At 46.9% G+C, this 24,159-nt stretch overlaps 1 protein-coding gene across 2 annotated transcripts in view; it reads left to right on the top strand.

Moving 5' to 3' along the window:
* CSTF3 (cleavage stimulation factor subunit 3) overlaps positions 1 to 24,159 on the top strand; it is a 601,400-nt gene that overhangs the window by 324,376 nt on the left and 252,865 nt on the right. For both annotated transcript variants that reach the window (XM_078680868.1, XM_078680867.1), the window contains 2 exons: positions 6,681 to 6,807; positions 6,925 to 7,002. In XM_078680868.1, the coding sequence (XP_078536994.1) occupies positions 6,681 to 6,807; positions 6,925 to 7,002 (205 nt within the window). The remainder of the gene's footprint in view (positions 1 to 6,680; positions 6,808 to 6,924; positions 7,003 to 24,159) is intronic.

Genomic DNA, 24,159 nt, shown 5'->3' with positions numbered 1-24,159 from the left:
TTTCAATTCTATTAAGGACACGGAGGCGAGCATTATGCTATTTCTTTCTTCACTTTATTCTATTCATTTCTCCACAGCAGCGAAATCAACACATAAACACTTTTTTTTATCCATGGAACACATCCAACTGGAAACAAAGCAAAATTCCAAAAAGCTTGAACAGACTACAACACCCATGAGTCCATCACATACACCAGTCTATAGCCCTTCCTCAGTGTCAGTACATCCTAGAAAGGTCCTTCACCCTGGTTGTCCCTCCTCTTCCTTCGTGCGAACGCCTCGGAGTCACTGGTCTTGTTTGGCACCATCATGTCCTAAAACACAAGACACCGGTGTAAAGCTCCAGAGAAACATAGCCTCCACCAATCTAAAAGATAGTCACGTAGGCAAGCATTCGTATACCAACTATACAGACGTAAAGGAAAAGTTTTTACTTACCGCCGTACGGGCGGGTTCCCACCACAGTGCCGCGGGAGGAATAATCCTCGCCTCTGTGTCCTTAATAGAATTGAAACTTATCGTTACATAGCTAGGCCAATTTCGATTCTATGTCAGGACCGGAGGCTCCGATTATGCTAGTTCAAAGCTTACTCCCCATTATGTGCGTAATATCCACCTCTGGTTTAAAGTAGAACCGTTTAAAAGTGGAATCTGAGGACCAATCTGCAGCTCGCATAAGATCTTCCAGGCGAGCGCCTAGAGAAAACGCCTTCGAGGCCATGGCACCTCTGGCTGAATGAGCTCCAATCTTTTTTCTGTCAATACCCGCCTCTTGCATGACCCAGCGCACTCACCTCGCAATGGTGGGGGAAGAGACTGCTTTGTGCGGTTTCTTTAGAGCAATCAGGAGCTGCCGTTCGCCCGGAGGGCGAAGATCTAAGGTTAAGTCCTCGTAGGCCTTGAGACACTGCACCACACAGAACTTGGGCATTTCCGCAAAGACTGGATAGGATTTTTGTTCTAGAAGCAGACTTTGTACGTCGACCAATTGTAAAGGTCACTCCATCCGGGGAAAAAACTTATGCCGAAACGTCGAGTGTCCGCACATCCAACACCCTGCGGCAAGAAACCAAACACAACAACATGGACAGCTTAGCTGACCGCTCTTTCAGGGAGAGGTACCTGTTAGGCTGCCAAGACCAGTACAGATTGAGAACCACATTAACATCCCACAGGACTGAGTACCTTCGTTCCGGGGGCAATGACAAACAAATACCCCTCAAGAGTCGGCACACAAAGGATGTTCACCCACCAGAGTTCCATCAATCGGCTCATGGCCCGCAGAAATAGCGGAACGCATAGCCTTGATGGTGCGGTATGCCCGACCGTCTGTTGCCAACTCAGCCAAGAAGTTCAAGATGGGAACGATTCCTGTGACCACAGGATCCATGTCCCGTCAAAGACACCAACGTAGCCATTTCGTCCAGGCGGACCGATAATGCTTTGAGGTGCTGGCGGCCCATGCCTTTGATAAAAGAGATTCAGATGATCCCGATAGGCCTGGAAGCGACCAAAGTCGCTTGAAAGGCGCAATGCCATGAGAAGGAGAGAGCCCTGAGAAACCAGGTGATGCTGTTCTCCTTCCGGATTCCGAAGAAGAAGAGGAAACAGGGGGAGTAGGATTGGAGAATCCCAAGAAAGTTCCAGAAGAACGGGAAACCACACTTGGTACCTCCAGAACGGCGTAACCAACACCACCTCCACCTTCTGGCGGCGGACCTGAGCCACCAGGCGGACAATCATGGAGAACGGTGGAAACGCGTAACCTCTCTCCCGACTCCACTCCTGCAGAAAAGCGTCCGTCGCCTGTGCTAGTGGATCCTGTCTCCTACTGTAGAACCTCGGGAGTTGGTGATCAAAGCACGACAAGAATAGGTCTACTCAGAATGGACCCCAAAGGTCGGACAACCACTGAAAGACCTGAACATCTGTGTAACCTGTGACGGGTAAACACGTGAGTCCACACCGTAGTTGCAGTTCGAATAAAGGTTTTTATTCAGGTTATAGGGGAATTTATTAAGTACGAAGGAAGGTGCTTCTGGGTAATGGAGTCAGCCCGATGCTTGCTCTTGTGACGTCTTCTTCAGGGGGATGACTTTCTCCCTCCCTGGCGTCTTGTGGGCAGGGCTGTCCGGGTCTCCTCCACCAGGGCGAACAAAAAACAATCGGAGAGAAACCTCCGTTTGCGTTGGGTTTTTAGCGATAAGAATGGGGAGGGGAGTGCAGGGAGGCTTCACCATCAGGCAGGGAGTGTGTAGGGTCAAGTAACCGTCACCGGAGGTAGGAAAGGGAACGACAGACTAGGTACGCTAGGCGCCCCCTGATCCCTGGGCTCTCCCTGATCAAGTTCCAGGCTCCCTCCCGCCTTCCGTTAGCGCAGGCAACGACCTCCCAGGCCCCAGGAGACGAGCGCGTACCTGTTCTAGCCACGTTCCTCCGGGACCGTGGCGGGGCGCAGCACAGGGACGTTGGTCTCCAGACAGTTCCTCCGAGCTCCGGGGCAGGTCAACCGGTGGCGTCTTCTCCGTTCGCGGCTCGCTGTGTCCTGGGCATATGACGGTCTCTTCCTTCTCCGTCTACCGGGTAAGGACACACCCCTCATCTGGGAACGACGCCTTTTCATCAGACAATGTCGCGGGGTTCCACCCCCAGGAGGCGGGACTGGCATTGGCCTCTAGGGGATCTTTAAAGGGCCAGAAAGGTGCTCCTTCAGTCGGGTCTTTCCCGGGCAGGTATATCTCCAAGTCCGGGAGCTGAGAGAGGGAGAAAGGACTTACAGCATCAGAGAAGCCGAGTCCCCCGGAGGAATCCTGACAATCCAGCTTCCATTGACTGAAATCATTCAAATGCCGGGAGTGCCAGTCTGCGACCTGGTTGGCCTGACCCGGCAAATACTCTGCCGTCACCAAAATGTGGTGGGCCAAGCAAAACCCCCAGAACTCCTTCGCCAGGTTCACCAGGGCTTGGGACTGGGAGCCCCCCCCCCAGGTGGTTGATGTAACGCACCGTGGAGACATTGTCCATCTTCAACAGAACGCACGAGTGAACCCAGTCCCTGGTCCAGCACCGGACCGCGAAAGAGCCTGCCAACAACTCCAGGCAATTGATGTGGAGTTCCTGCTCGTCTAACGACCAGGCGCCTCCAGTAGAGAAATCGCCGCAGCGGGCCCCCCAGCCCGTCCTGCTGGCATCCGACTCTATGACGATGTCGGTGGTCTCCCCAAAAATGGCCCTGCCATTCCAGGCGTCCATATGGGCTAGCCACCACGACATCTCCTCCTTGACCTCGGCGGACAGGGGAACCAGCTGGATGTAGGATAATCCTCTTCTGAGATGGTGCGCTTTCAAGCGCTGCAACGCACAATAGTGCAGGGGCTCCGAGAAGATTGCCTGGATGGATGATGACAGCAGTCCTACCTCTCGGGCAATTTGGTGGAGGGAAGTTTGAGTTTTGCATATGGTCTGATGTAGCAGATGCTGGATCTTGGCCGCCTTGCGAGAGGGAAGGACGCGTGGACCGAGTCCACCACAAAGCCCAGGAAAACAATGGATTGCGTCGGGTAGAGAACTGACTTGTCCCCGTTGATAACAAACCCCAGACTCTGCAAAAGAGAAACCGTCTGTCGCACCTGACCGGACAACGTCTGAGGAGACTGAGCCATCAGAAGGATGTCGTCCAAATAGATGATCATCTGAACCCCTGGTACCGCAGGAATTCCACTGCCGGATGAAGACCTATGTGAAACACCAGGGTGCCGAGGACAGTCCGATTGGAAGGGCGGTGAACTCGTAAATCTGCTGCCGCCATTGGAACTGCAAAAAACGTCGATGAGGCGGATGGATCAGTACTATGAAATACGCAACCTTGAGATCTAGTCTCGCCATCCAGTTGCCCGGCAGAAGAACATCCCGGAGGAGATGAATCCCCTCCATTTTGAAGTGCCGGTACACCAACCATCCATTGAACTCTTTCAGGTTGATGACCGGACGCCGCCCCCCCGTCGGTCTTTTCCAAAAGGAAGATATTGCTAAAAAAAAAACGGGGATGCAAAACCAACCAACAGATGGCCCCTTTGCGCAGCAGATCGCAGACTTCCTCGTCGACAGACGGGCATCTGCCTCTGAGAATGAGACAGGACGAGGAAGACCCCTTTGGCGGGGTGAATCGTAAAACTAGATGTGAAACCCCTGGATTTGTTTGCAAGACCCAGACATCGGTCGTGACCGCTCGCCATGTCTCCGGAAAGAACGCTAGCTGACCCCCAATACAGATTTGAGATTGAGAAATCCGACTTACCGCTGTTTGCAGGTCCGCCTGCGTTGTTCCGATATCCTCCACGGCCACGGAATTTTTGTCCCCTGGTCGGATAAAAGTTGGTATAATTGGCAGAAGTGCTGTACTGACCCCGCCCGGAGCCTTGTCCCCTACTGGGATTGGATTGCTGGCCACGGCCGGTCGCGTGGCCCCTGCCACGACCTGCCCTGTTGGAAAAACTGTTTTGGAAGACCCTTTTGATGTTGGACTGGGCCTTGTCCAGACTCGTGAAGGTGGCCACAAACTTTCTCAGCTCCTTCACAAAGGGGTCTCCAAAGAGGCCCCCCTGCGCAACCGTCCCGGCCTCCGAAGATGCCAGGTCCCCTAACTTGGGGTCCAGCTTAATGAGGAACCAGCGTCTCCGTTCAGTCGAGAGGGCACAGTTGGCGTTACCTAAGAAGACAATCGCCCGCTGTGCCCAATTCGAGAGGACGTCCGGGGATATGACGGAGCCCGACACCTTCGCCTCCTCCGCCATATCCAATATTTTTGTCATGGGCCCCACTAGGTCAAGAAGCTTGTCCTGGCAGGATCGCCAGGAACGATCTATACCCTTGCGGGCGTCCTTCATACACTTGGCCGAGAAGGTGGCCATCTTGGTCAAGCTCCGGTGTGCAGGCCACCTTCCCTTCCAAGGTGGGGCGAGGTCACTCAGCCCGCAAACAGCCCCTCTCTTCCTTCTCCAAGGGTTTGCGGAGGCGACCCGCCACAAACTTAGCCACCTTGTCCCCAGGCGCCCAGGCAGCTGACCTCGGGTGGACTATGTCGTCCGGGTTAAGCATACCTGAGGAGTTGTGGGGCAAGTCGGCCACCGAACTGGCCGGTCGCCAAGACCGCGAAGACCCCTCCTCGTTGTCTGAGTCCGCCGGGGAGCCCCCATCCAGGGATGGCGAGTCTGGTCCAACAGATTCCACGGGAGTCGGGACCGGAGAAGGCACAGGGGGGCGGGTTGGATGGCTTAGCGAAAAAGGCGTCCCTGAGGTGGTCGAAAGCTTCCAAATCCACCCCCTGGAACCCCCGGACCCTCCTCCACACGTCCCTTCTTAGGTAATGGGGGACCCTGGGAATTTAAGCGCCACCGCCACCCGGCGCGCTGCAGGCTCATTGAGCACACAGGACACAGTTCCTGCCCGCAGGCGATTCACGCGGCGTGGCCGCAATACAGACCCCCGCCGGGGCGTGCAAATTTGTAATGAGCGGAATTACGGACCCCCCGGGCGCCACGGTATGGCGGCAGGGGAACAAGGCTCTCCAGGCATGTCTCGTAACGCGTCTCTCCTGCTCTGAGGAGAGGCGCCGCAGAGACCAACGAGACCCGGGAGCTCCCCCTAGCGGCCACAATAGGGGACCGCACCACCGGGGATAGCTGCGAAAGGAGCGGAGCGCTCCTGCGGGCCGGGGAACCTGTGGAAAAAAGCCGAAAACGAGCAGAGCCCCCAACAAGGCGAGGCTGAGACCCGCCAACAAAATTATTAAAAGAATTAAAGCACACAATAAGCAAATAGATAACCCAGAAAGCACCAGAACAAAAAGGTGACTTATCTGTTGCTGCGGAGCAGCGAAGAAAGAGGAGGGACAACCAGGGTGAAGGACCTTTCTAGGATGTACTGACACTGAGGAAGGACTATGGACTGGTGTTATGTGATGGACTCATGGGTGTTGTAGTCTGTTCAAGCTTATTGGAATTTTGCTTTGTTTCCAGTTGGATGTGTTCCATGGATAAAAAGAAAAGTGTTTATATGTTGATTTCGCTGCTGTGGAGAAATGAATGGAACAAAGTGAAGAAAGAAATAGCATAATCGGAGCCTCCGGTCCTGACATAGAATCGATCTATATCATTCACCATTACCATTGTGTTTACTATTTTGGCTACAGTCCTTGCAGTCTAGGTGCTTGAGTTAAGTTATGGTAAAGATAAAAAAATGTATTGTCATGGTCAACATTATGGTCAGGCAATGTAATGAAGTCTGTTTAATGAGAGTACATCACTTCAATAGGTAGTGTCAATGAATTTTGTCAGGTGCTTTTATTAAGGTTTCATGTAAACAAGCCTTGCATTTTGTTCAGTTAACTACCCCAGTATCATGAAATTAGATCTTCAAGCCATGGCATCAACAATTATTAGGAGAAGAACCATAAGTCATGTAGATCTGGTAGGCCACCTATCTAATCAAGAGATACAGCTAGAGAATGCTGTCTAGACATAAAATAGCATTGCAATATAAGACTGTTAATATATTTGGTATAATCTTTTCAGTTTGCAGTAGAAGACTGCTTTCAGGCTTCCACCAATTGCTGTAAATGTTATTCCATTTTCGCCTTAAGTTTGGTCAAACCTTTAATATTTTGATATTTTAACACCTAGAGAAGCTGTGGGCTCTTATGCAGAAAACCAACGAATAACAGCAGTGCGAAGAGTATATCAGCGAGGTTGTGTAAACCCCATGATCAACATTGAACAACTATGGAGAGACTACAACAAGTATGAAGAGGTAATTCTTTGCAATATGTTTAATTTGTGTTACATTCAATTGCATGCTTAACAAAAGTTCAGTGTAGTATTTGTATTATATCAACTGTGAAATTAAACCAAACTTTCTCCTGCTTAGGGTATTAATGTGCACCTTGCTAAGAAAATGATTGAAGATCGCAATCGAGACTACATGAATGCAAGACGTGTGGCAAAGGTATGATTGAATTTAAGTATATTATGAGCCACCACTTCCCTGTCTTTGTAGACCTCCATATATTTTGAGTAGGACACTTCTTTAAAATTTCTCGCTAATGGGGTAGTGAGGATGGTGCTTACTGCACGTATCCTAATAGAGTTTGACATGAAGGGTAGGTACGTGGTACTGCTGAAGATGACCGTGAAAAACAAATGTGTAATGTTATCGATCATGCACATTTCTTGGATATACATAAACCTAATATCTTCCAGCATGTGTAGGATTGTAAAACACATTTTACATATATATATATTCGATTCCAAAGCTATATTAGCAATAAGAAATGCCAATAGGAGGAAGCAAATCTGTCATGATCAAGCATTTTTGACTGAAAACGCCACCCCAGAATATCATTTTGAAATTAATTCTTTTAACCTGGAATCTATCCTGTCTTGTCTGTCCCCAACTGATGATATAATTGGCTTCCACGAAGTTTCAAGCTGTGCAGCTGGGAAGTTAAATATCTATTGAATGCATTACGTTTGGAATCCACCGTGGATACCTAATACTGTTTACCATACACCCAACCAAAATAAAACAAGTTTGAAGCTGCAGATTCTTATCCTTTTTAAAAATAAAAGATGTTTTTGTTTGAATCAGACCAGTCCACCAAACCCACTCTTGATGTCTGTCAGGAAAACATGCATCGCCACCGTTTTTACATGCTCTGTGCCAACAGAGAAGAAAACTGCTTCTCTCCATGGCTACACTAAACCTCCCACTGCAGTTGGTGAACTTGCCTTCCATGTGCAAGCTGTTTCTGTAATGCTAGTACGTATATACATCCAGTCTCCTTTATTTTAGACCCCTCCAAGGTCCTGTCCGGTAGACAGTGGTGTTCACAAAATGGGTGAAAGAAAGAAGCCTAGAAAGATGTCTAAACACTTGTACATCTTATCCTCCTTTTTTGAACGGTCTGGTTCGGAGACTTTGGAGACAGGAGTACTTGCGAACCAGGGGTTGCCACCATAGCCTGCTGTTTACATCCATGTACACATACCTACAGAGAACCAGAGTAGCTATTTAAAGTAGTGCTTTCCCCACCCCTCTTAGTGTAGGCTTACATCACGGGGGCAAATGAAATGCCCTAACTTGCCCTTCCTCCAACTTACATTGTAGGGGCTATGTAAAATTCCTCTGGCTTGTTGGGTGTTAAACACATCTTTTCACAATTTTCAGGCCAGTTTCCACTCGTTTTTGCTGTAAGATGCTTTTGGCTAGGAGGGGCTGGAAGGTTATTGATGCCCCTACCTTTCAAGCTGTTTCAACTTCCTCCTGACTGACCCGCGTGCTACCTGCATCGCCCATGCACTTCCAGCCAGCTGCCTGTGTTGGAGTCGCAACCTTCCTCTCCAAGCCTGCTAAATCAACATTGTTCAATTCACTCATGGCCACCGGTAAGTAGGTGGAAAGGGTGTAGGGAGTTCTTATGCCCACAGCTTTAATCCTTAATACTGAATAAAATGACAATTCACCCTGGCAAACTCCACTGCTATTCTACCCTCCTCACCTTTAGTAAGCTGCCCAAGTCATAGGATATGACTAAAGGTGGCTTGTTAAATTGTGATCAAATTGCAAGTGGTTCAGTGTTTAACGCACCCATTAATTACAAAGTGCGATAAAGATAGCATTCTTTGTTAAATTTCAAAAGGGCAAAGCTGCATGATTTTACCAGGTTAAAATGGCCATTGTTCATTGGAACATACAAGTTTTAGTGTGGTAAGTGCAATCCGCATGTTACCCCCTAAAACGTTTGAGTAGGCGATAATTATCATATCGGATACATTCATAGAACATTGGTGTTGGATTGTTGTCTGCAATAATTATTGCATCCGATACATGCCGTTTGTGATTAGGCCCATAATCTCCATCTTTACCTAGCCCGGGCCTAGACCCTTTAACAGTTAGGGAAAACAATAAAAAAGGGATAGTACTCTTCAAAGTAAATAACTTATGAGACATTCCTATTCATTGACTAGTTATAACTGTAACACTGCCTCTGATACCCACCCTCAAACATCCCTATAGAGCTTTAATCTTGAACACCATGGCCACTGTTACCAAGGCTGTGCTGTCAGTTATGAAGTCTAATCTCAGCATTCATAATACTTGCACATTAGCCTTTATTTTGGGGCTGACAATTGACTTTCACAATTTGGAGGACAGACTGACATTACCGGAGCCTGTAGCATTCCTACTAACTACGGCAGAATAAGACTGAGTAGCTGCTCTTGGATTCCAGGCGGTGAAGTTTATACTCTTGTAACTACATCAGATAAATTAATGTAGCTATCAAGTGAAGGCAAAGTAGGCGCTATGAAGCATGATGTATTGGATTGACTTTAATTCCTCATTCGCATAATGTGAATAGTAGATAGTGGTAGACGAGAACATTTTAAAAATAACATTCATAATTTTGAGATAAAATATCAACCAGCGTAGTTGTTCAGTTTGAGAGTATATAACCGGTTTAAAATAGTCTCACGCAGCCATTTTTTTTAAATACAAGAATACAAAGTGCAGACAAATTTACAGCATACTTCCTAGACATTTGACCCTGGTTGGTTTATTTACTTTTATTGCAGCCTGTCGTGGATATTGGGCTTGACTGCTCATATCATGTTGATTTTGCAAAATTGCTAAAAGCTGGAAGGGCTGTTTATTCAAAATCCCTGTCATCAAGGCTTTCATGGAAGGACTCAAGCAGGTCAAAGTCAAAGTCAAAGTCAAAGTTTTTTATTTTGTTTCGGTACTCTTTCGAGGACCACAAAATCATTAAAAACGAAAATACATATTACATTTGCATACAACTTAGTACATTTTCAAAGTTATTTTAAAAAATTTATAAATCTTATTACAAACATATTCGTTAGGTGGATTAGCACATATGGAAATAAAATCCCTTGCTTTCGTGATCCTGCAGGACCGATATATTGGCTCTAGGCATGTTAACCTAGCAGTGACAACGACTTTATTTGGACATATAAAGAGCATATGCTCTAAGTTCTGTTTACCCCCCGAACACAGGTTACATTGTGAGGAACTGTTTGGTTTCCAAGGGGAGGTAAAAGATAACAAAGGGAGAATACCCAGACGTAGCATCATGACCGTACGTCTTGCACCATGGGTAAGGGTGTATTCCAAATATGGCAATTTTAACTTGTATTCTTGGGAATCAGCATAAGTTTTGTACGTAGATAGTTTAGTACAATGTAAATGATCTAGCTCATAACTCAATTTTGGAGAGAATGTTTTTAAAAATAGTTTGAGTTGTGCGGGTGTCCAAGAGGATAACATTTCTGCACTAATTTTTGCTAAACAGAAAGCCTCTCCCAAATTTTTCACAAATGTAGAGTTGAAGGTATCCTCACTAAAGATCTCAATTTTTAGCAGATGTCGTAGGGTACCCTCTTTGGAATGCAGAAGGTTATAGGCCCACCTTATGAGGCTTGCTATTGATATTGCAAATGCGCTGGTGATCGTGCATTCGAGCCTTAGGGCCTGTACAGGAGTTGAGTTGGAGACTTTCAGTAACTTTTTTAGTATTTTCCCTTCGTTTGTATCCATATAACTCCATTGTTTTAGGGGAATATGTTCTGAGGCATAAGATAGAACCGGGGAAATTTTGGCTCTATAAATTTTTATCAGTGCTGAGAAATGCCTGCTTCCTGTCTTCCTATACAAGCGTGATATTGCACCAGCGTGAAGATCACATTTCCTTCTTAGATGGATAATTTGCTTCCTGTTACTCATATTGGACGAAAAGATTCTTCCAAGATAGATATATTCCTTTGTCTGTTCCAGGATTTCTCTTCCCAGTTTCCATTGGTACTTCACTTCTTTTTTCTTTTTTGTAAATGCAACTACTTTAGTTTTATTTATATTCGGAATTAAAAAATGATCTTTCGAGTAGTTGTGTAAAGAATCTAAAAGATTTTGAAGACCGAAGGGTGTCAGGTCGAACAAGACAATATCGTCCGCATAAAGTAGACAATGTATCCGTTGAGCTGCCATTTTCGGTGGGGTGCTTTGTCCTTGTTGTAAATGCGACGGTAGGTCGCTCAGGTAAAGGGAGAATAAAATCGGGGCCAACAAGCACCCTTGCTTTAAGCCATTAGATGTATATATTATTTTTGACATGCCCCTCTCACCCCCCATTTGGACTCGGCACCAGGTGTTACTATGTAAGTTCACGATTAATTGCAGTAGAGGCTCTGAGATACCCATTTTTCTCAGTTTCATCCATAGTGTCGGCCTATCGACCCTATCGAACGCGGTTGAGTAGTCAATGAAGGCTGCATATATTGTTTGCGATTTCCCGGTTACGTATTTATCTAGTAGAAATTGAAAGATAGCTATATTATCCGTAACCGAATGATTCGATCGGAACCCAGCTTGAAACAATGGAATTAGTCCCATCGAAAATGCCCAGAGCTTCAACCGGTCAAGAATTTCAGCCGCAAAGATCTTTCCGCCAGCATCCATTAGGGCAATTTGTCTATAATTGCCAGCTATACTCCTTTTTCCTTTTTTATAAATAGGAATTATTGTGCTTCCTTTCCACGAGTTTGGAATGTTCCCAGAGTCGAATATGTAATTAAATAATGGCGCTAACATCTGACCCCAAGCTTTATGGTCTGCTTGATAAACCTTTATCGGAATCTGATCGGGACCAGATGCACCCGTACTTCTTGCCTTTTTAATATTCAAGGCAATTGACACTGCCGAAGCCCTGGAGAGTTTTATATCATTATTTTTCTTTTTCTTTTCTTGTTCAGTTACCTTTCTCATCCATCCCGTCGTGTTGGGTTTATACAAATCATTTAAAAATGTGCCCCAGTCTTCTTCTGAGACGGGGATTGCTTCGAGCTTCTTTTTAGTTCCCGTCATCTTAGCTATCAAAGACCAGTATTTACGTTGGTTGCATTGCCTTGCTGCTATTTGGATATCCATCCAGTTGCGATCCTGTTTCAACCTTTCCTGTCGAGCACATTGTCTACGAATTTGGTTCTTTAATTTATTTATTTCAGCTTTATTTGTTGGTGTTTTACACAGGTACTGAGCCCGAATCATCCTGTTTAGCATTTTTACCGTTGGCTGAATGCAGTTTTTGTACTTGCTGACGCACTTTCTATGTGCTGGTCTATCCAGTTTTAATTTGCTTTGTATTGCGTATTTGAGTTCATTTAATACAGTTTCATAATTCTTGATAGGATCTTCGGAGTAAATAGTGGTTAACAATTGGGATTGTGTAATTAATACATTCAAGTAGTCCAGATTTTCCGCCCCCCAAAAGATCCGACGCTGGACTAAATTTACTTCTATTTTGGGTTTACTGAATATTGGATCGTTCTGGAAAGTGGTTAGTGGCATCCAGAGTGTTGTTAAGCAGAGAAGGGCATGATCGCTGTCCTCATTAAATTTAACAGACAAGTCAGAAATTTGTTCTTTTAACTCGTTCCCACATATAAAGTAATCTAGGATGGAGGAGACTCCATTTCCGTGTCTAGTGAATGAAGCTGGCTTGTCTCCGTTAACATTTCCATTTAGAATTGTCCCATTTATACTTGGGAGGAATGATAATAACAGGCTTCCTCTTTTATCCGACTTCACTCCTTTTGGGAATTGCGGGAGTGCTATTTCCAATGATTCCTCCTTAAATAACGTTGACCATTTCTTTATTTCGTTATTTGATATTTTGGCGTTTAGGTCGCCCATCATAATATATGGTAGGTGATGTTGATCCTCGAGGATATTGGATATAGTTTCTAAGAGATGATCGAATAAAGGGTCATGTTTTTTACTTGGTGGTGCATAGATGTTAAAAAGTAACATTTTCTTATAAGTGTCTGTTGGCTGTAATCTGAGTTGAACTTTGATACATTGTAGGTTGAGCGAATATGTTTCAATACTTTCTTGTGACCAGCAGTAGTCTTCTTTCAGTAGGATTGCCATACCTCCTTTCGCGTGACCCATTTTAGATTTTTTTGCTGGGTTTTCGTAGACGTAATACCCTTTTTGCGTAAAGGAGGTGGTGGACCATGTTTCCTGCAAAGCAAGAATATCTGGATTATCTTTTGTTGCACCTTTCATTTTATTGGGAGTTTTCCCGGCCATATTCCATAACGATATTTTCAGACCTTTGCTAAACCTGACGTTGATGTAAATTATCCATTTTGTTGCCATTTAATACTTCTGGTAACCACGTCCAAGATAGTTGGCTATTCTCTTTATCTTTTGGGTAAATGTTCTGTGACCACACCGCCCTTTCACCGTGCCTTACTTGTATTTTTAATTTGTCTTTACTCATGTTATTAGATGTATGATCGTCCCTTCCTATATTAAGTATGTATTCAGTGTGGGGTTGTGTAGTTACTACGGCATTTTGTGAGTTGGTTTTGATTTCTGAGATAGAAATTACATCATATCCATGTTTTTGTAGACTTTCCTTTTCTCTCATGATTATTCCAGGAAGAACTGGAGAGAAGAATGACACTTGTACGAATTTAGTATTTTCTTTTTTTGGAAAGCGTACTAGGTCTATTTCTCTACTTGTCAGAGAGTTCAAGGAAGGGATTTCTTGCAATAGATGGACTATTCTTCCTCGGTTGAGCGGGCTATTGTCAGTTGGAAACAGTTCCTCGATAGTTAGATGTTTTGTTTGTTTTCTATCCCACTGCCAAGTAGTATGATCTTGTAGATTTTTTGCGTTACTAATATTTTGCTCTAATGGTTTTCTTACTATTGGCTGACAATATTCTTCTGCGTTAGGATTCAAAGGCTTCACCAGCGCAGCTATATTAGTCGGTGGAGTGTTCACCAAATTAGCAAAACTGTGTTTTTGAAATTTGAGTTTGTTCCCTTTTTTCTTATGGATTCTTCTCAGAGGTCGTCCTCGCTTTTTCTTTCCCCTATTTTCCTTCACTTCAATGATTTTTTCAGTTGTTCCAATCTGTTTGATTTCATGTTCTTTGGTATCCTTCAACAAGTGTATGTTATTTTCAGGGGATATCTTACCATGACCATTCTCAATTTCTTTGTTGGAAAAAATGGGATAATTTTTAATGCTGTTTTCAGAGGTATATTCCTTTTCTTCACTGAATAGCTTTTTCAGAGAGTAGATTATGGGAATGTTTTCCTTTGATAGTAGTTTCTTAAATTCACTCTCCTTTATTTTCGCATCTGATGTTTGCGTACTTACGCTTTGTATTCTTTGAGATCTTGATCTTTTTTTACAACCAGCTTCTGACTGTACCTGGTTGATCATTGCTGGTTCATCGGATGAGACTTTAGGTGATTCTTTTTTCTTTTTTTCTTCCACCAGATATTTGAGAATGCCTATTTGGACGTCCAATGTGTCATCTGAATTTGCTAAGATTTGGCCAAGATGTGTGAGAACTGATTCCAGAATGTCTTGAAGGGAAAAAAGTGCTTTGGACAGGGGAGGAACAGAAGCTGGTTGGGTTAAATTAGGAAAATAAAGATCAGTGAGGTTGGATTGATTGGAGTACAGTTTAGGTGATTTATCTGGGGAACTAGTGAGTGGCTGATTTTTTCTTAACGGAGATACTAATTTCTGCTCCTCTTTCTTCGTAATGTTATTTACGGAGAACTCATTAACTGATTCATTATCCTGTTGTCTAATTGGTGTTATTTGCGACATCTCTAGAATTGGTTGAGAATACTCTTCCGAGGGAAGAATTTTTAGCTGGTTTATCTCTGGATTTGGTGATCCTTGATTATGATTACTTAATTCAGAAAGTAATTTTGACTGATGTTCACTATCAATAATTGAAAAAATATGTTTTTTATCTTCTACCGAAGTTCGGAGAGAGGAATGGTTTTTCTCGGAGAGAGTTGAGAAATATTTGGTTATTGCGGGTGTGTTTAAAATTTGACCAGGTTTCATAGATTTGTCAACAGATTTTCTAATGGCTGCGTCGGTACCCATACGTTTCATGTAGATTGTTCTTGAGCGCAGTTTTTTCAAAGCCATCATTAGGGAGTATAGCGATCGAGAAAACAGGTGGACCTAATCTTCTGGAGTCGATGTTAGAGGGGTGGCCCGTCCCGTCCTCGGTCGTCCCCGGACGGCCACAGACGGCCCGCCCTTTGCCCGGGCTTGGCCCCGCGCTTTGACCCGCGCGCGTCCCGCGTCGCGTGAGTATACGTCTTACTTTATATGGGTAGCCAGTGGGCGTGTCCGTGGGCGTGTCGCCTGGGGGAAGAGTCTCCAGCTGCCCCAGGCAGGGGTTGCTGGTCCTCGCAGTCCCCCGGGCTAGGATCAGTTCTTAATTATACCCGCGCCTCAACCCTGGAGACTCCAGCTGGGAGCGAAGGTCAGAGCATGCAGGCAGCAGCTCCCGCTCACACCAGCGAGTCCCCGGGGAGGCAGCCACACGGAGCAAACAAAGCTTGGTGATTCCTTGCGTCCAACAACGCCGTCAGCAGCACAGATGGTCGGATTCCCTCACGCAGCACAGCAGTAGAAGCAGTTAGGTGAGTGGCGCCCGCGAAGCGGGTGTCACGAATTAAAATACTTAATTCGCCAGTGGGCGTGTCCGTGGGCGTGTCGCCTGGGGGAAGAGTCTCCAGCTGCCCCAGGCAGGGGTTGCTGGTCCTCGCAGTCCCCCGGGCTAGGATCAGTTCTTAATTATACCCCTCAAGCAGGTTATCTATTCAGATTTACCCAGTTTGGTCTGTAACCTTGATGTTGTTCTTACCTGACTCATCTTCTCTCCTTTTGAAGCTCAACACTCCTGTCTTTCACAGTTCCTCTCCTGAAAGGTCGCCTTCCTTGACACTATTACATCCTTAAGATGTGTTAGCGAGCTAAAGGACCTCACTTTAAAGGATTGTCCTCATGACCACCTGTAGGCTTTTTCCAAGGTGGCGCCCCCCTTTACCTTAACCACATCATAGAGCTCCCTGTCTTTTTCTTTCAGCCAGACTCGGTAGCAGAAAGGACCTTTCACTTTCTTGTTACCAAGCTTGCCCTCATGTACTACAATGACAGAAGTAAACCCTTTCTCAAAATATATGAACTGTTTGTTGCTTTTGCATGGCTAGCCCCCTACATTTTGCCTGGTTTTGATGTGGTTTCAAATGTAGTGTACCTGCCAAACCAGGTTCCCTGTGCCAGCGCTCCTTCCCTAAAACAAACTCCCAATTGGTACTATTTCACCCTGTAAGTCCCTAGTAAATGGCACCCTAAGTCCCTAGGGCCTGGGAGCTGAAGAGAGTGCCTTGAGACCCCCCACACTGCCATTGCCCTTGCAGCCTGCATACCTGTGTGAGGGAGAAAACGACAAAGTCGACATGGCACTGCCTAGGTGCCATGCCAGCTAGCACTGCCTGGCAGCCTTGGTAAGTCACCCCTCTAGCAGTCCTCACAGCTGTAAGGCAGGGTGCACTATACTACAAGTGAGGGCATATCTGTATGAGCAGCTATGCCCCTACACTATTGGGCACCATATCCTAATATTGTAAGTGACAGTGAAGCCATAGAGGGTACATTTTTCTGGGAGCTCGCAACGCGAGTTCCGCAGCACCTTGGAGTGTTTGGTACCCAACTACTCCTTTCAATAAAGCCACACTGATGACAGTGTGGGATTTATTGTACCATGTACCCAGAGCGCACCTTAGAGGTGCCCCATGAATCCAGACTAACCCTGATGTGGTCTCTGACTGGCTGTAGGCAGCCAGCCACCACCAGACATGTTTCTGGACCCCTGGGTAGATATCCCCTGCTCTCTGGGATCAGACACAATGCTCATCCTGGGCAGAACTGGCATGCCTCTTCCCCCAAGATGGACCAGTGCTAGAGGAAGGGAAGCGTGAAAGGTTTGCCGCCTTTGTAATGGCTGCCCCTGGTTTACACCCCCACCTTGGGTAGGAAAACCAGCAAGAAAATGAAAAACATAGGGGGTGTATCCACATCTGCCAACCCCGTCCCTAAGGTGGGGGAAGCGAGGTGAAGCACACTTTGTAGTCCCCGCAATCTTAAAGATTTGGGGAACCCCTCCAATTAGGGCTAGGCCTATGCCCCCTCCCACAAGAGGGTGGCAGAATAGAGTGTGTAGTCACCCCAGGTAAGGTGCCCATTGGCCCTCCCTGCTGCATCCTTAACATGCCTCCTAAATTTAGTATTTAGGTGGCTTCCCCAGACTGGCCCTCAGATCTGTGACGACCAAAGAAGAAAGAAGACGCCCTGAGAGGATTGTGGCCTTCAACAAATGCTTCGATCTCCTGCGGACAGCCAGCCTGTCCAGAAAAAACAAAAAAAAACTCCAGTTCCAGTCGGATCTGCGTTCCCAGCGCACTCTGCACCCGACACCTATGACCCTAGTCTGAGTGGCTCACCTGTGCAGTTAAGTCTCCCCAGCGATACTGACCTCGTGTCCAGCGTTGGCTGACCTCTCCTGCCCACCACGACGGCGCCTGCTGGGTGAATCCAGACGGTCCGCGACCGGCTCCGGTAAGAAGACTCTAATGTCCAAAGCCACCCCTGAACCCAGAGCCCCGGGGCCTTGGTGAACTGAACCAACCGTGCCCCATCAACCCCCTTCATCCCAACTCTGCAGTTGTTGGTCTTCCTTTTTCAGCCACTAGTGCCATGCCTGCAGCCTCTTTACCGTCAACAAGATCCTGAATGAAAAGCATTGGGCACACTACGTTGAATTTTAATCCTGCACCGGCTCTACCCTTTGCTGCTGTTGGTGTATTTTTGGTGCTGCTTTGTGGCTGCCCTGTGCTTTTGCTGAACCCCAGAGCTTGGCACCCTGCAACTGATTTACCTACCTGCAAGCAGTGTGGCTCCAGGCACCTCCAGTCTCTATTGGAAAGCATTGGGTCGAACTCCGATTTGGACATATGCATCCGGCCGCCCCTATGCCGCTGGTGGTGCAGTTTTGGTACTTACCTCGCCTACTTTTGGCTACTACGACTGGAATTGTATGTTTAATACTTACCTGTTTAACCGCATTAATATTTTCCCCATAGGATAACATTGGACAGTGTGAAAAAGTTTCCAGATGACGATATTTGAAAGTGAAAAGTAATGTTCGAGGCATATGAGCTGCAGATTCTACAGTTAGCATTAGATCGCCACCTGGTGTTGGGCTCGGATGATTGCATCTTGTTGTCGTCTTGGAAGAAGTTTTTGTAATCACAAGATAGGTGACTCCTCCCTTGGACGATAGTTCGCATGGGCATCGGCTCCATCCTTAGATTGTTTTTTTTCCGCCACTGGGTTCGGATGAAAGGTTTCCGCTCAGGCTAGAAATACACTTTCCCAGCACTTCGAAGCGCAAAAAACTTCCCAAAACTCTCCAAACTAATTTCGATACCGACTAACATCGTCTCAACTCCATCAGCTCGATTCCGGTCGTCGACGCGGGCCATTGGGCCAATCCACTCCGTGAGGCCTACACCTCATGGAAAGGACGCCATTCAAGAGATGCCCCGGGTGTGGAGCAAAGTTTCCACGCAGTGACCATCACGAGCTCTGCAATCTCTGCTTATCGCCAGAACACGACGAATCCAGCTGTACAGCCTGCGTGTCCTTTCGATCCAAGAAAACCATCAGAGATCGGAGGGCCCGTCGACACGACATGCTGAGATCAGCTCCGGAACCTGTGGACATCTTCGACGAGGAGGTTCCGCTCGTACCTGAAGAAGATTCCGATGATCTCCAAATCGAATCAGAGGCAGACGACTCAGATGACTCCATACCATCGGGTCAGCGTATGAGTACTACTGCCCCTGCACCACATATAGCACCCAGGCCGAAAGCAAAGGTCAACACTCCACCTCCGGAGCCCAGTCGCGACCGAAAAACCACTTTGACAGCCCCGCCATCGAGCCCGGCTCCGAAGAAAATAACTAAGCCTTCCGGTAGCTCAGTACCGAGCAAGCCGCGCATGCCGATCCCATCGGCACCGAACCCAAAAGAAGTCTCGGCTCCGAAACCGTCTACTTCTAAAGACAAGGGTACGAAGCCAGCGTCTGACGCCTCGAAGCCGACGAGACCAGCTTCCATGGTGCCGAAACCGACAAGGCCTGATTCCGACGCGTCAAACCCCTCGAAACAGCCTACGACACCGAAAACAACACCTTCGGTGCCGAAAACTGTGCCAAAGGACACTGTAACAACTCATAAGGCTAAAGACAAACAGCAACCTCGTCCGGTACCGAAAAAATCAGCGTCGACAAAGGGTCCACAAGGAGAAGAACTTTTCCAGCCAGATCCTCTGCAAAAGAAGATCTATATTGACCCAAAAACAGGTCATGTGTCCACTACACCACACAAGAAAAGGAAGGCAGATGAAACACCCACACCTGTGGTTCCTGCCAAGAAGGACTCTGCCACATCCCCTATGTACCCTTCTTCACCTATACTTCCTTCTCCATCTCCTGCTCCTCTTAACAATTCACCACAGATGTCTCCTTCACATTCTCCTCCGTTATCCTCACACTCACCTCAAAATGATGATGAGTATAGTTTAGGAAGAGGGATAGACACAGATGAGCCGTTCCCATTCCCTATAGATGATACAGACTGGGAGTACCCAAACCCACAGGATACACCAGATATTCCTGACCCACAGTCATACCCATCAAAACCTTCTCCCCCAGAGGATAACCTTGGTTTTGGGCACCTATTGAACAGAGATGCAATTTACCATGGGGTCACAATGCATTCTGATGAGGCAGAGGAAGATTTTCTATTAGACACATTTGAACAATCACAAAGATCTGTTCAAATTCTTCCTATGATCAAAGGGGTCATTAAACATGCTCCAGAAATTTTTAAAGACCCTGTACGTACTAGGATTTTGAACCCTAGAATTGAGAAAAAATATAGGCCTGCACCTGCAGATCCAACCTACATTAAAGGTCAACTACCATTAGATTCACTAGTTGTGTCAAATGCTAGGAAGAGAGCAAACTCACAAACTTCCGGCGAGGCACACCCACCGGACAAAGAATCCAAGGCCATAGATGCCTCAGGCAAAAGAATAGCTGCGCAAGCTACCAACATATGGCGTATAGCTAATACACAAGCCCTCCTTTCCCGATATGATAGGCCTCATTATGATCAGTTAGAGCAACTGCTAGAACATCTACCTGACCAATATAAAACACAGGCAAATGATCTTATACAAGAAGGCAAGCTTATTTCTAATGCCTCAATCAAGTGCGCACTAGATGTAGCAGATGCTGCATCTAGAGCTGTAAATACTAGTGTCGTACTTCGAAGACATGCGTGGCTACACATTTCAGGGTTTAAACAGGAAGTACAAACCTCCATTTTAAATCAACCATGAAATCAAACCAATTATTTGGACCAGAAGTAGACACAGCACTTGAAAAAATGAAGAAGGATACAGACCCTGGCAAACCTATGGAGCTTTACAGTCCACACAAACCAGAGGTTCCTTTCGTCGCTCCTTCTATAGAGGGGGCTCCAAACAAACTGATGCAGACAATACAACGTCCTTCAAATCCAACTCAAAAACATCCTCTAAGGGATATTTTAGAGGAGGATATAGAGCGAATAACAACAAAGGAAGAGGTCGGGGTAACAACAGTAATCGAACCTCTTTTGCCACAAAACAGTGACTTCCCTCTGCTCCCCCAACAGCATTCCACTCCTGTGGGGGGCAGATTAACGCAATTCCTGCCTGTCTAACAGACAAGTGGGTAAGACAGATTATCCAGTATGGCTACTGCCTAGAATTTACAGCAACCCTTCCACACTCATTGCCCAGGCAATGTCCAATGTCTACAGAACACCTTACTCTGCTTAAACAAGAAGTTCTGTCACTTCTACAAAAGGACGCAATACAAATAGTTCCTTTACAAGAAGAAGGAACAGGGGTTTACTCGCTGTATTTTCTAATTCCCAAGAAGGACGGGACACTAAGACCCGTTCTCGACCTCAGGCCCCTCAATCATTACATACAATCAGATCATTTTCATATGATCACTTTACAACAAGTGCTCCCACTGCTGCAACAAGGCGATTTCCTCACAACACTAGACCTGAAGGACGCCTACTTTCACATTCCTATACATCCTGCTCACAGAAAGTATCTACGGTTTGACTGGAAGGACAACATTATCAGTTCAAAGTGCTTCCTTTCGGAGTGACAACGGCACCACGAGTATTCACAAAGTGCCTAGCAGTACTAGCAGCACATCTCAGGAGACAACAAATACATGTCTTCCCTTATCTAGACGATTGGCTCATAAAAGCCAAGTCATCCAATCAGTGTGTTCAACAAACACAGCAGACAATTCAAACATTGCACGACTAAGGGTTCACAATCAACTACACCAAGTCGCACCTGCAGCCCTCTCACATACATCAGTATCTAGGGGCTACAATAAACACGTCTACGGCTCTAGCGTATCCCAGTCCAGCAAGGATACAGAGCATTCAAGCCTTAATCACAGCCTTTCAACAGCAACAATCTCTGCAAGCCAGAGTGTTCATGAGACTAATAGGCATGATGGCATCTTGCATCTTCATAGTACCATATGCAAGACTACAGATGCGTCCGTTAGGGGAATGTCTAGCACAACAGTGGAACCAGGCTCCAGGTCAACTAACAGACCTGGTGTTGGTAGACAGCTGCACACATCGCTCTCTGCAGTGGTGGAACACCAAAAATTTGACTGTAGGAAGGTGGATACCTGACTATGGTTACCCCAGATTTTTTGCCTTGTGTTTAGCTGGTTTTCGACTTAGTTGGCCTGGGATCCTGCTAATCAGGGCCCAGGCTATCTGCTTCTCTGTAAAATGAACTCCATGTATCCTAGGTACATAACTAATTGGATATTGAGTCACCTTATCAGCCCCTGTATAGTGTACAATAGGTACCCAGGGCATAGGTGCACCCAAGGCCTACCAGGGGCTGCAGCATATCTTTTGCCACCCCTGGCTGGCCATCCAAACTGACACAACTGGCTGATCACTCAGCTGGGGCAAGGTTGTGTAATCACCCCTTGCTTAGATATAGTTTACCTATGTCTAAACCTGTATCTGGACACATATACACCTATAAGTCACTCCTATGGCAGGCCTTAACAATCCTGGAGGCAGAGTGCTTGGTTTTATGTGAGATGGTGCTCTAGCATGAGCTGAGCCTGTCTGCTGCTTTTGGAACCATGTCCTTATAGCTGTTCTGGGATACTGCCATACCATATACTCATAAGTGCATTATAATCCTCGCGGTTAGATGCTATCTTTGGTTTGGCTTTATCAAAACATGTCGTGTAAGGTGTCATACGCTTTGGAATACTACCCCCTCGCCAATTCTGGCGACGGGGGTAGCATTCCACCCTTCTAGAGGGAGAAGACATGTCACTAACATTAATCCCGGTTAAAGTTAACCAGAGCCTCAGCATCACAAAATGGATGCTGCTGCCACAGACACAAGTCTGGCCTCCTGCTGCTGACCGAAACTCCGGCAGGGGAGGCCTGGACAATAGGTTTCCCGTCACAGGGAGGTGCTAACACCACCGCAGACAGGAAATAGTGGATTGGGGCCGGGAGGGCTGAATTAAACTAGACACTGCCTGGGGCACACAAGGTGCCCCATGCAGAGCCCAATTCAAACCGGTGCTGGGGCACTCCAGCCCCAGCTCTGGCGCGAAACTGGACAAAGGGAAAGGGGTGTAACCACCCCCTTCCTGGGTCCCACCCATAGGAGGGACCTAGCAGGTAATCCAGCCCCTTGATTTGGAATAAAGGTAGGAGCTGTGTCCATAGACTTTAGATAATCCTGACTGAAACTTTGATACGAAACTCTGGACCCTTCGACATCCTACTCGACGTAGAAGACTGAAGAATCTCCCTTGTGGTCAAGTAGTGACCACCCTGTGCAAGCAGGCACCATAAAGCGCTCAACAGTTTGCTTTGTTGTTGCTCCCGCCGGAGCTCGAACGACAGAGACCGACAAGAACCGGACTTCCAGACATCCAACCGCCCGATCCACAGCCACAGCAAAGCTGAGACCCGTGGAGGCGACGTGGGACCGGCCATCTTGGAAAGCCAGCAAAGTGCTTTCTTTGCCGCTCCTGAGGCACCCTCGAAGCTGTGCATTGGGGATTGAGAAGCCCCAGCCCGAGCAGCTTTTGCACGGAAGATCACCTCTCCACACTCACCGAATGCTGCGTGGGGCCCTTTTGCATTTTCCTGCTCGACGCGTCTGTCCGGTCACTTGCCCGTTGGCTAGTGGCCTCTGTGACGAAGAACCATCGAATTTTCAATGCTGGTCTGGTTGCTCCAGACTGGCCCTTGCTCCCCTGAAAAAAAAGCAGCCCATCAGACCTTGCTGATCTGATCCAGAAGCCATCTTCGATTCCTGCGTGGGTTTCATTTGCCAAGGCCTGTTGACTCCGAATCGAGATCCGACACCGCCGACAGCGAGAGCCTTCGTGGGACAGTCTGTGTCCAGCACCTGGTCGTCGTCGACACCTCCTGGTCCACGTGGCAGCGGCGACAAGCTTCTCGACATCACCTGATCGCAACCCGACCGCCTGGTTCCTTCCTGGTTCCTTCCTGGTCACTGGCTAGTGGCCCAGACTCTCTCCCCTCTGCTTTCAGGTACTCTTCATCTTCGATCCACCCTTTGATCCAACCGGACTCTTCTCTCCTGGTCGCCTGCAGCATCTTTTCTCCAAGGCTCCATAGAACTCCACGACGAAACCCGACACACTTTGACACATATGCACCCGCGTCCTGTGGGTGAGGTAACGCGAGTACTGCGGTGCTCCTGTAGAGATTTGCATCCCTAGTGTCCTAGTTTTAAGTGGTTAAGTTCTAGTCCAGTCGGAAGACTTCCAAATCTGCAACTTTCGAACTTTACGAACCTATTGACTTCTATTGGTGCACGCGTGTGCATGTAGACACTGCACCCGCATCCTGTGGGCCTCCCACGTCCTAACTGCTGTTAGTCCAGTGTAGCCCCAGCGATTCCCAAGACCCTAGGGCCTTACCATTGTTCGTGACGTGGTTCTTATACCACTATTTTAGTATATGGTTTTAAGGGCCACCAGGGCCTATCCATAATTGTGCAACTTTTGTATGTTATATTAAGTTACTTG

This window comes from Lissotriton helveticus, chromosome 3_1 (genome assembly GCF_964261635.1).
Source record: "Lissotriton helveticus chromosome 3_1, aLisHel1.1, whole genome shotgun sequence".
Classification (NCBI taxonomy): Eukaryota; Metazoa; Chordata; class Amphibia; order Caudata; family Salamandridae; genus Lissotriton; species Lissotriton helveticus.
Note: the sequence above shows the minus strand (reverse complement) of the source record. Positions and strands in the feature narration are given on the sequence as shown.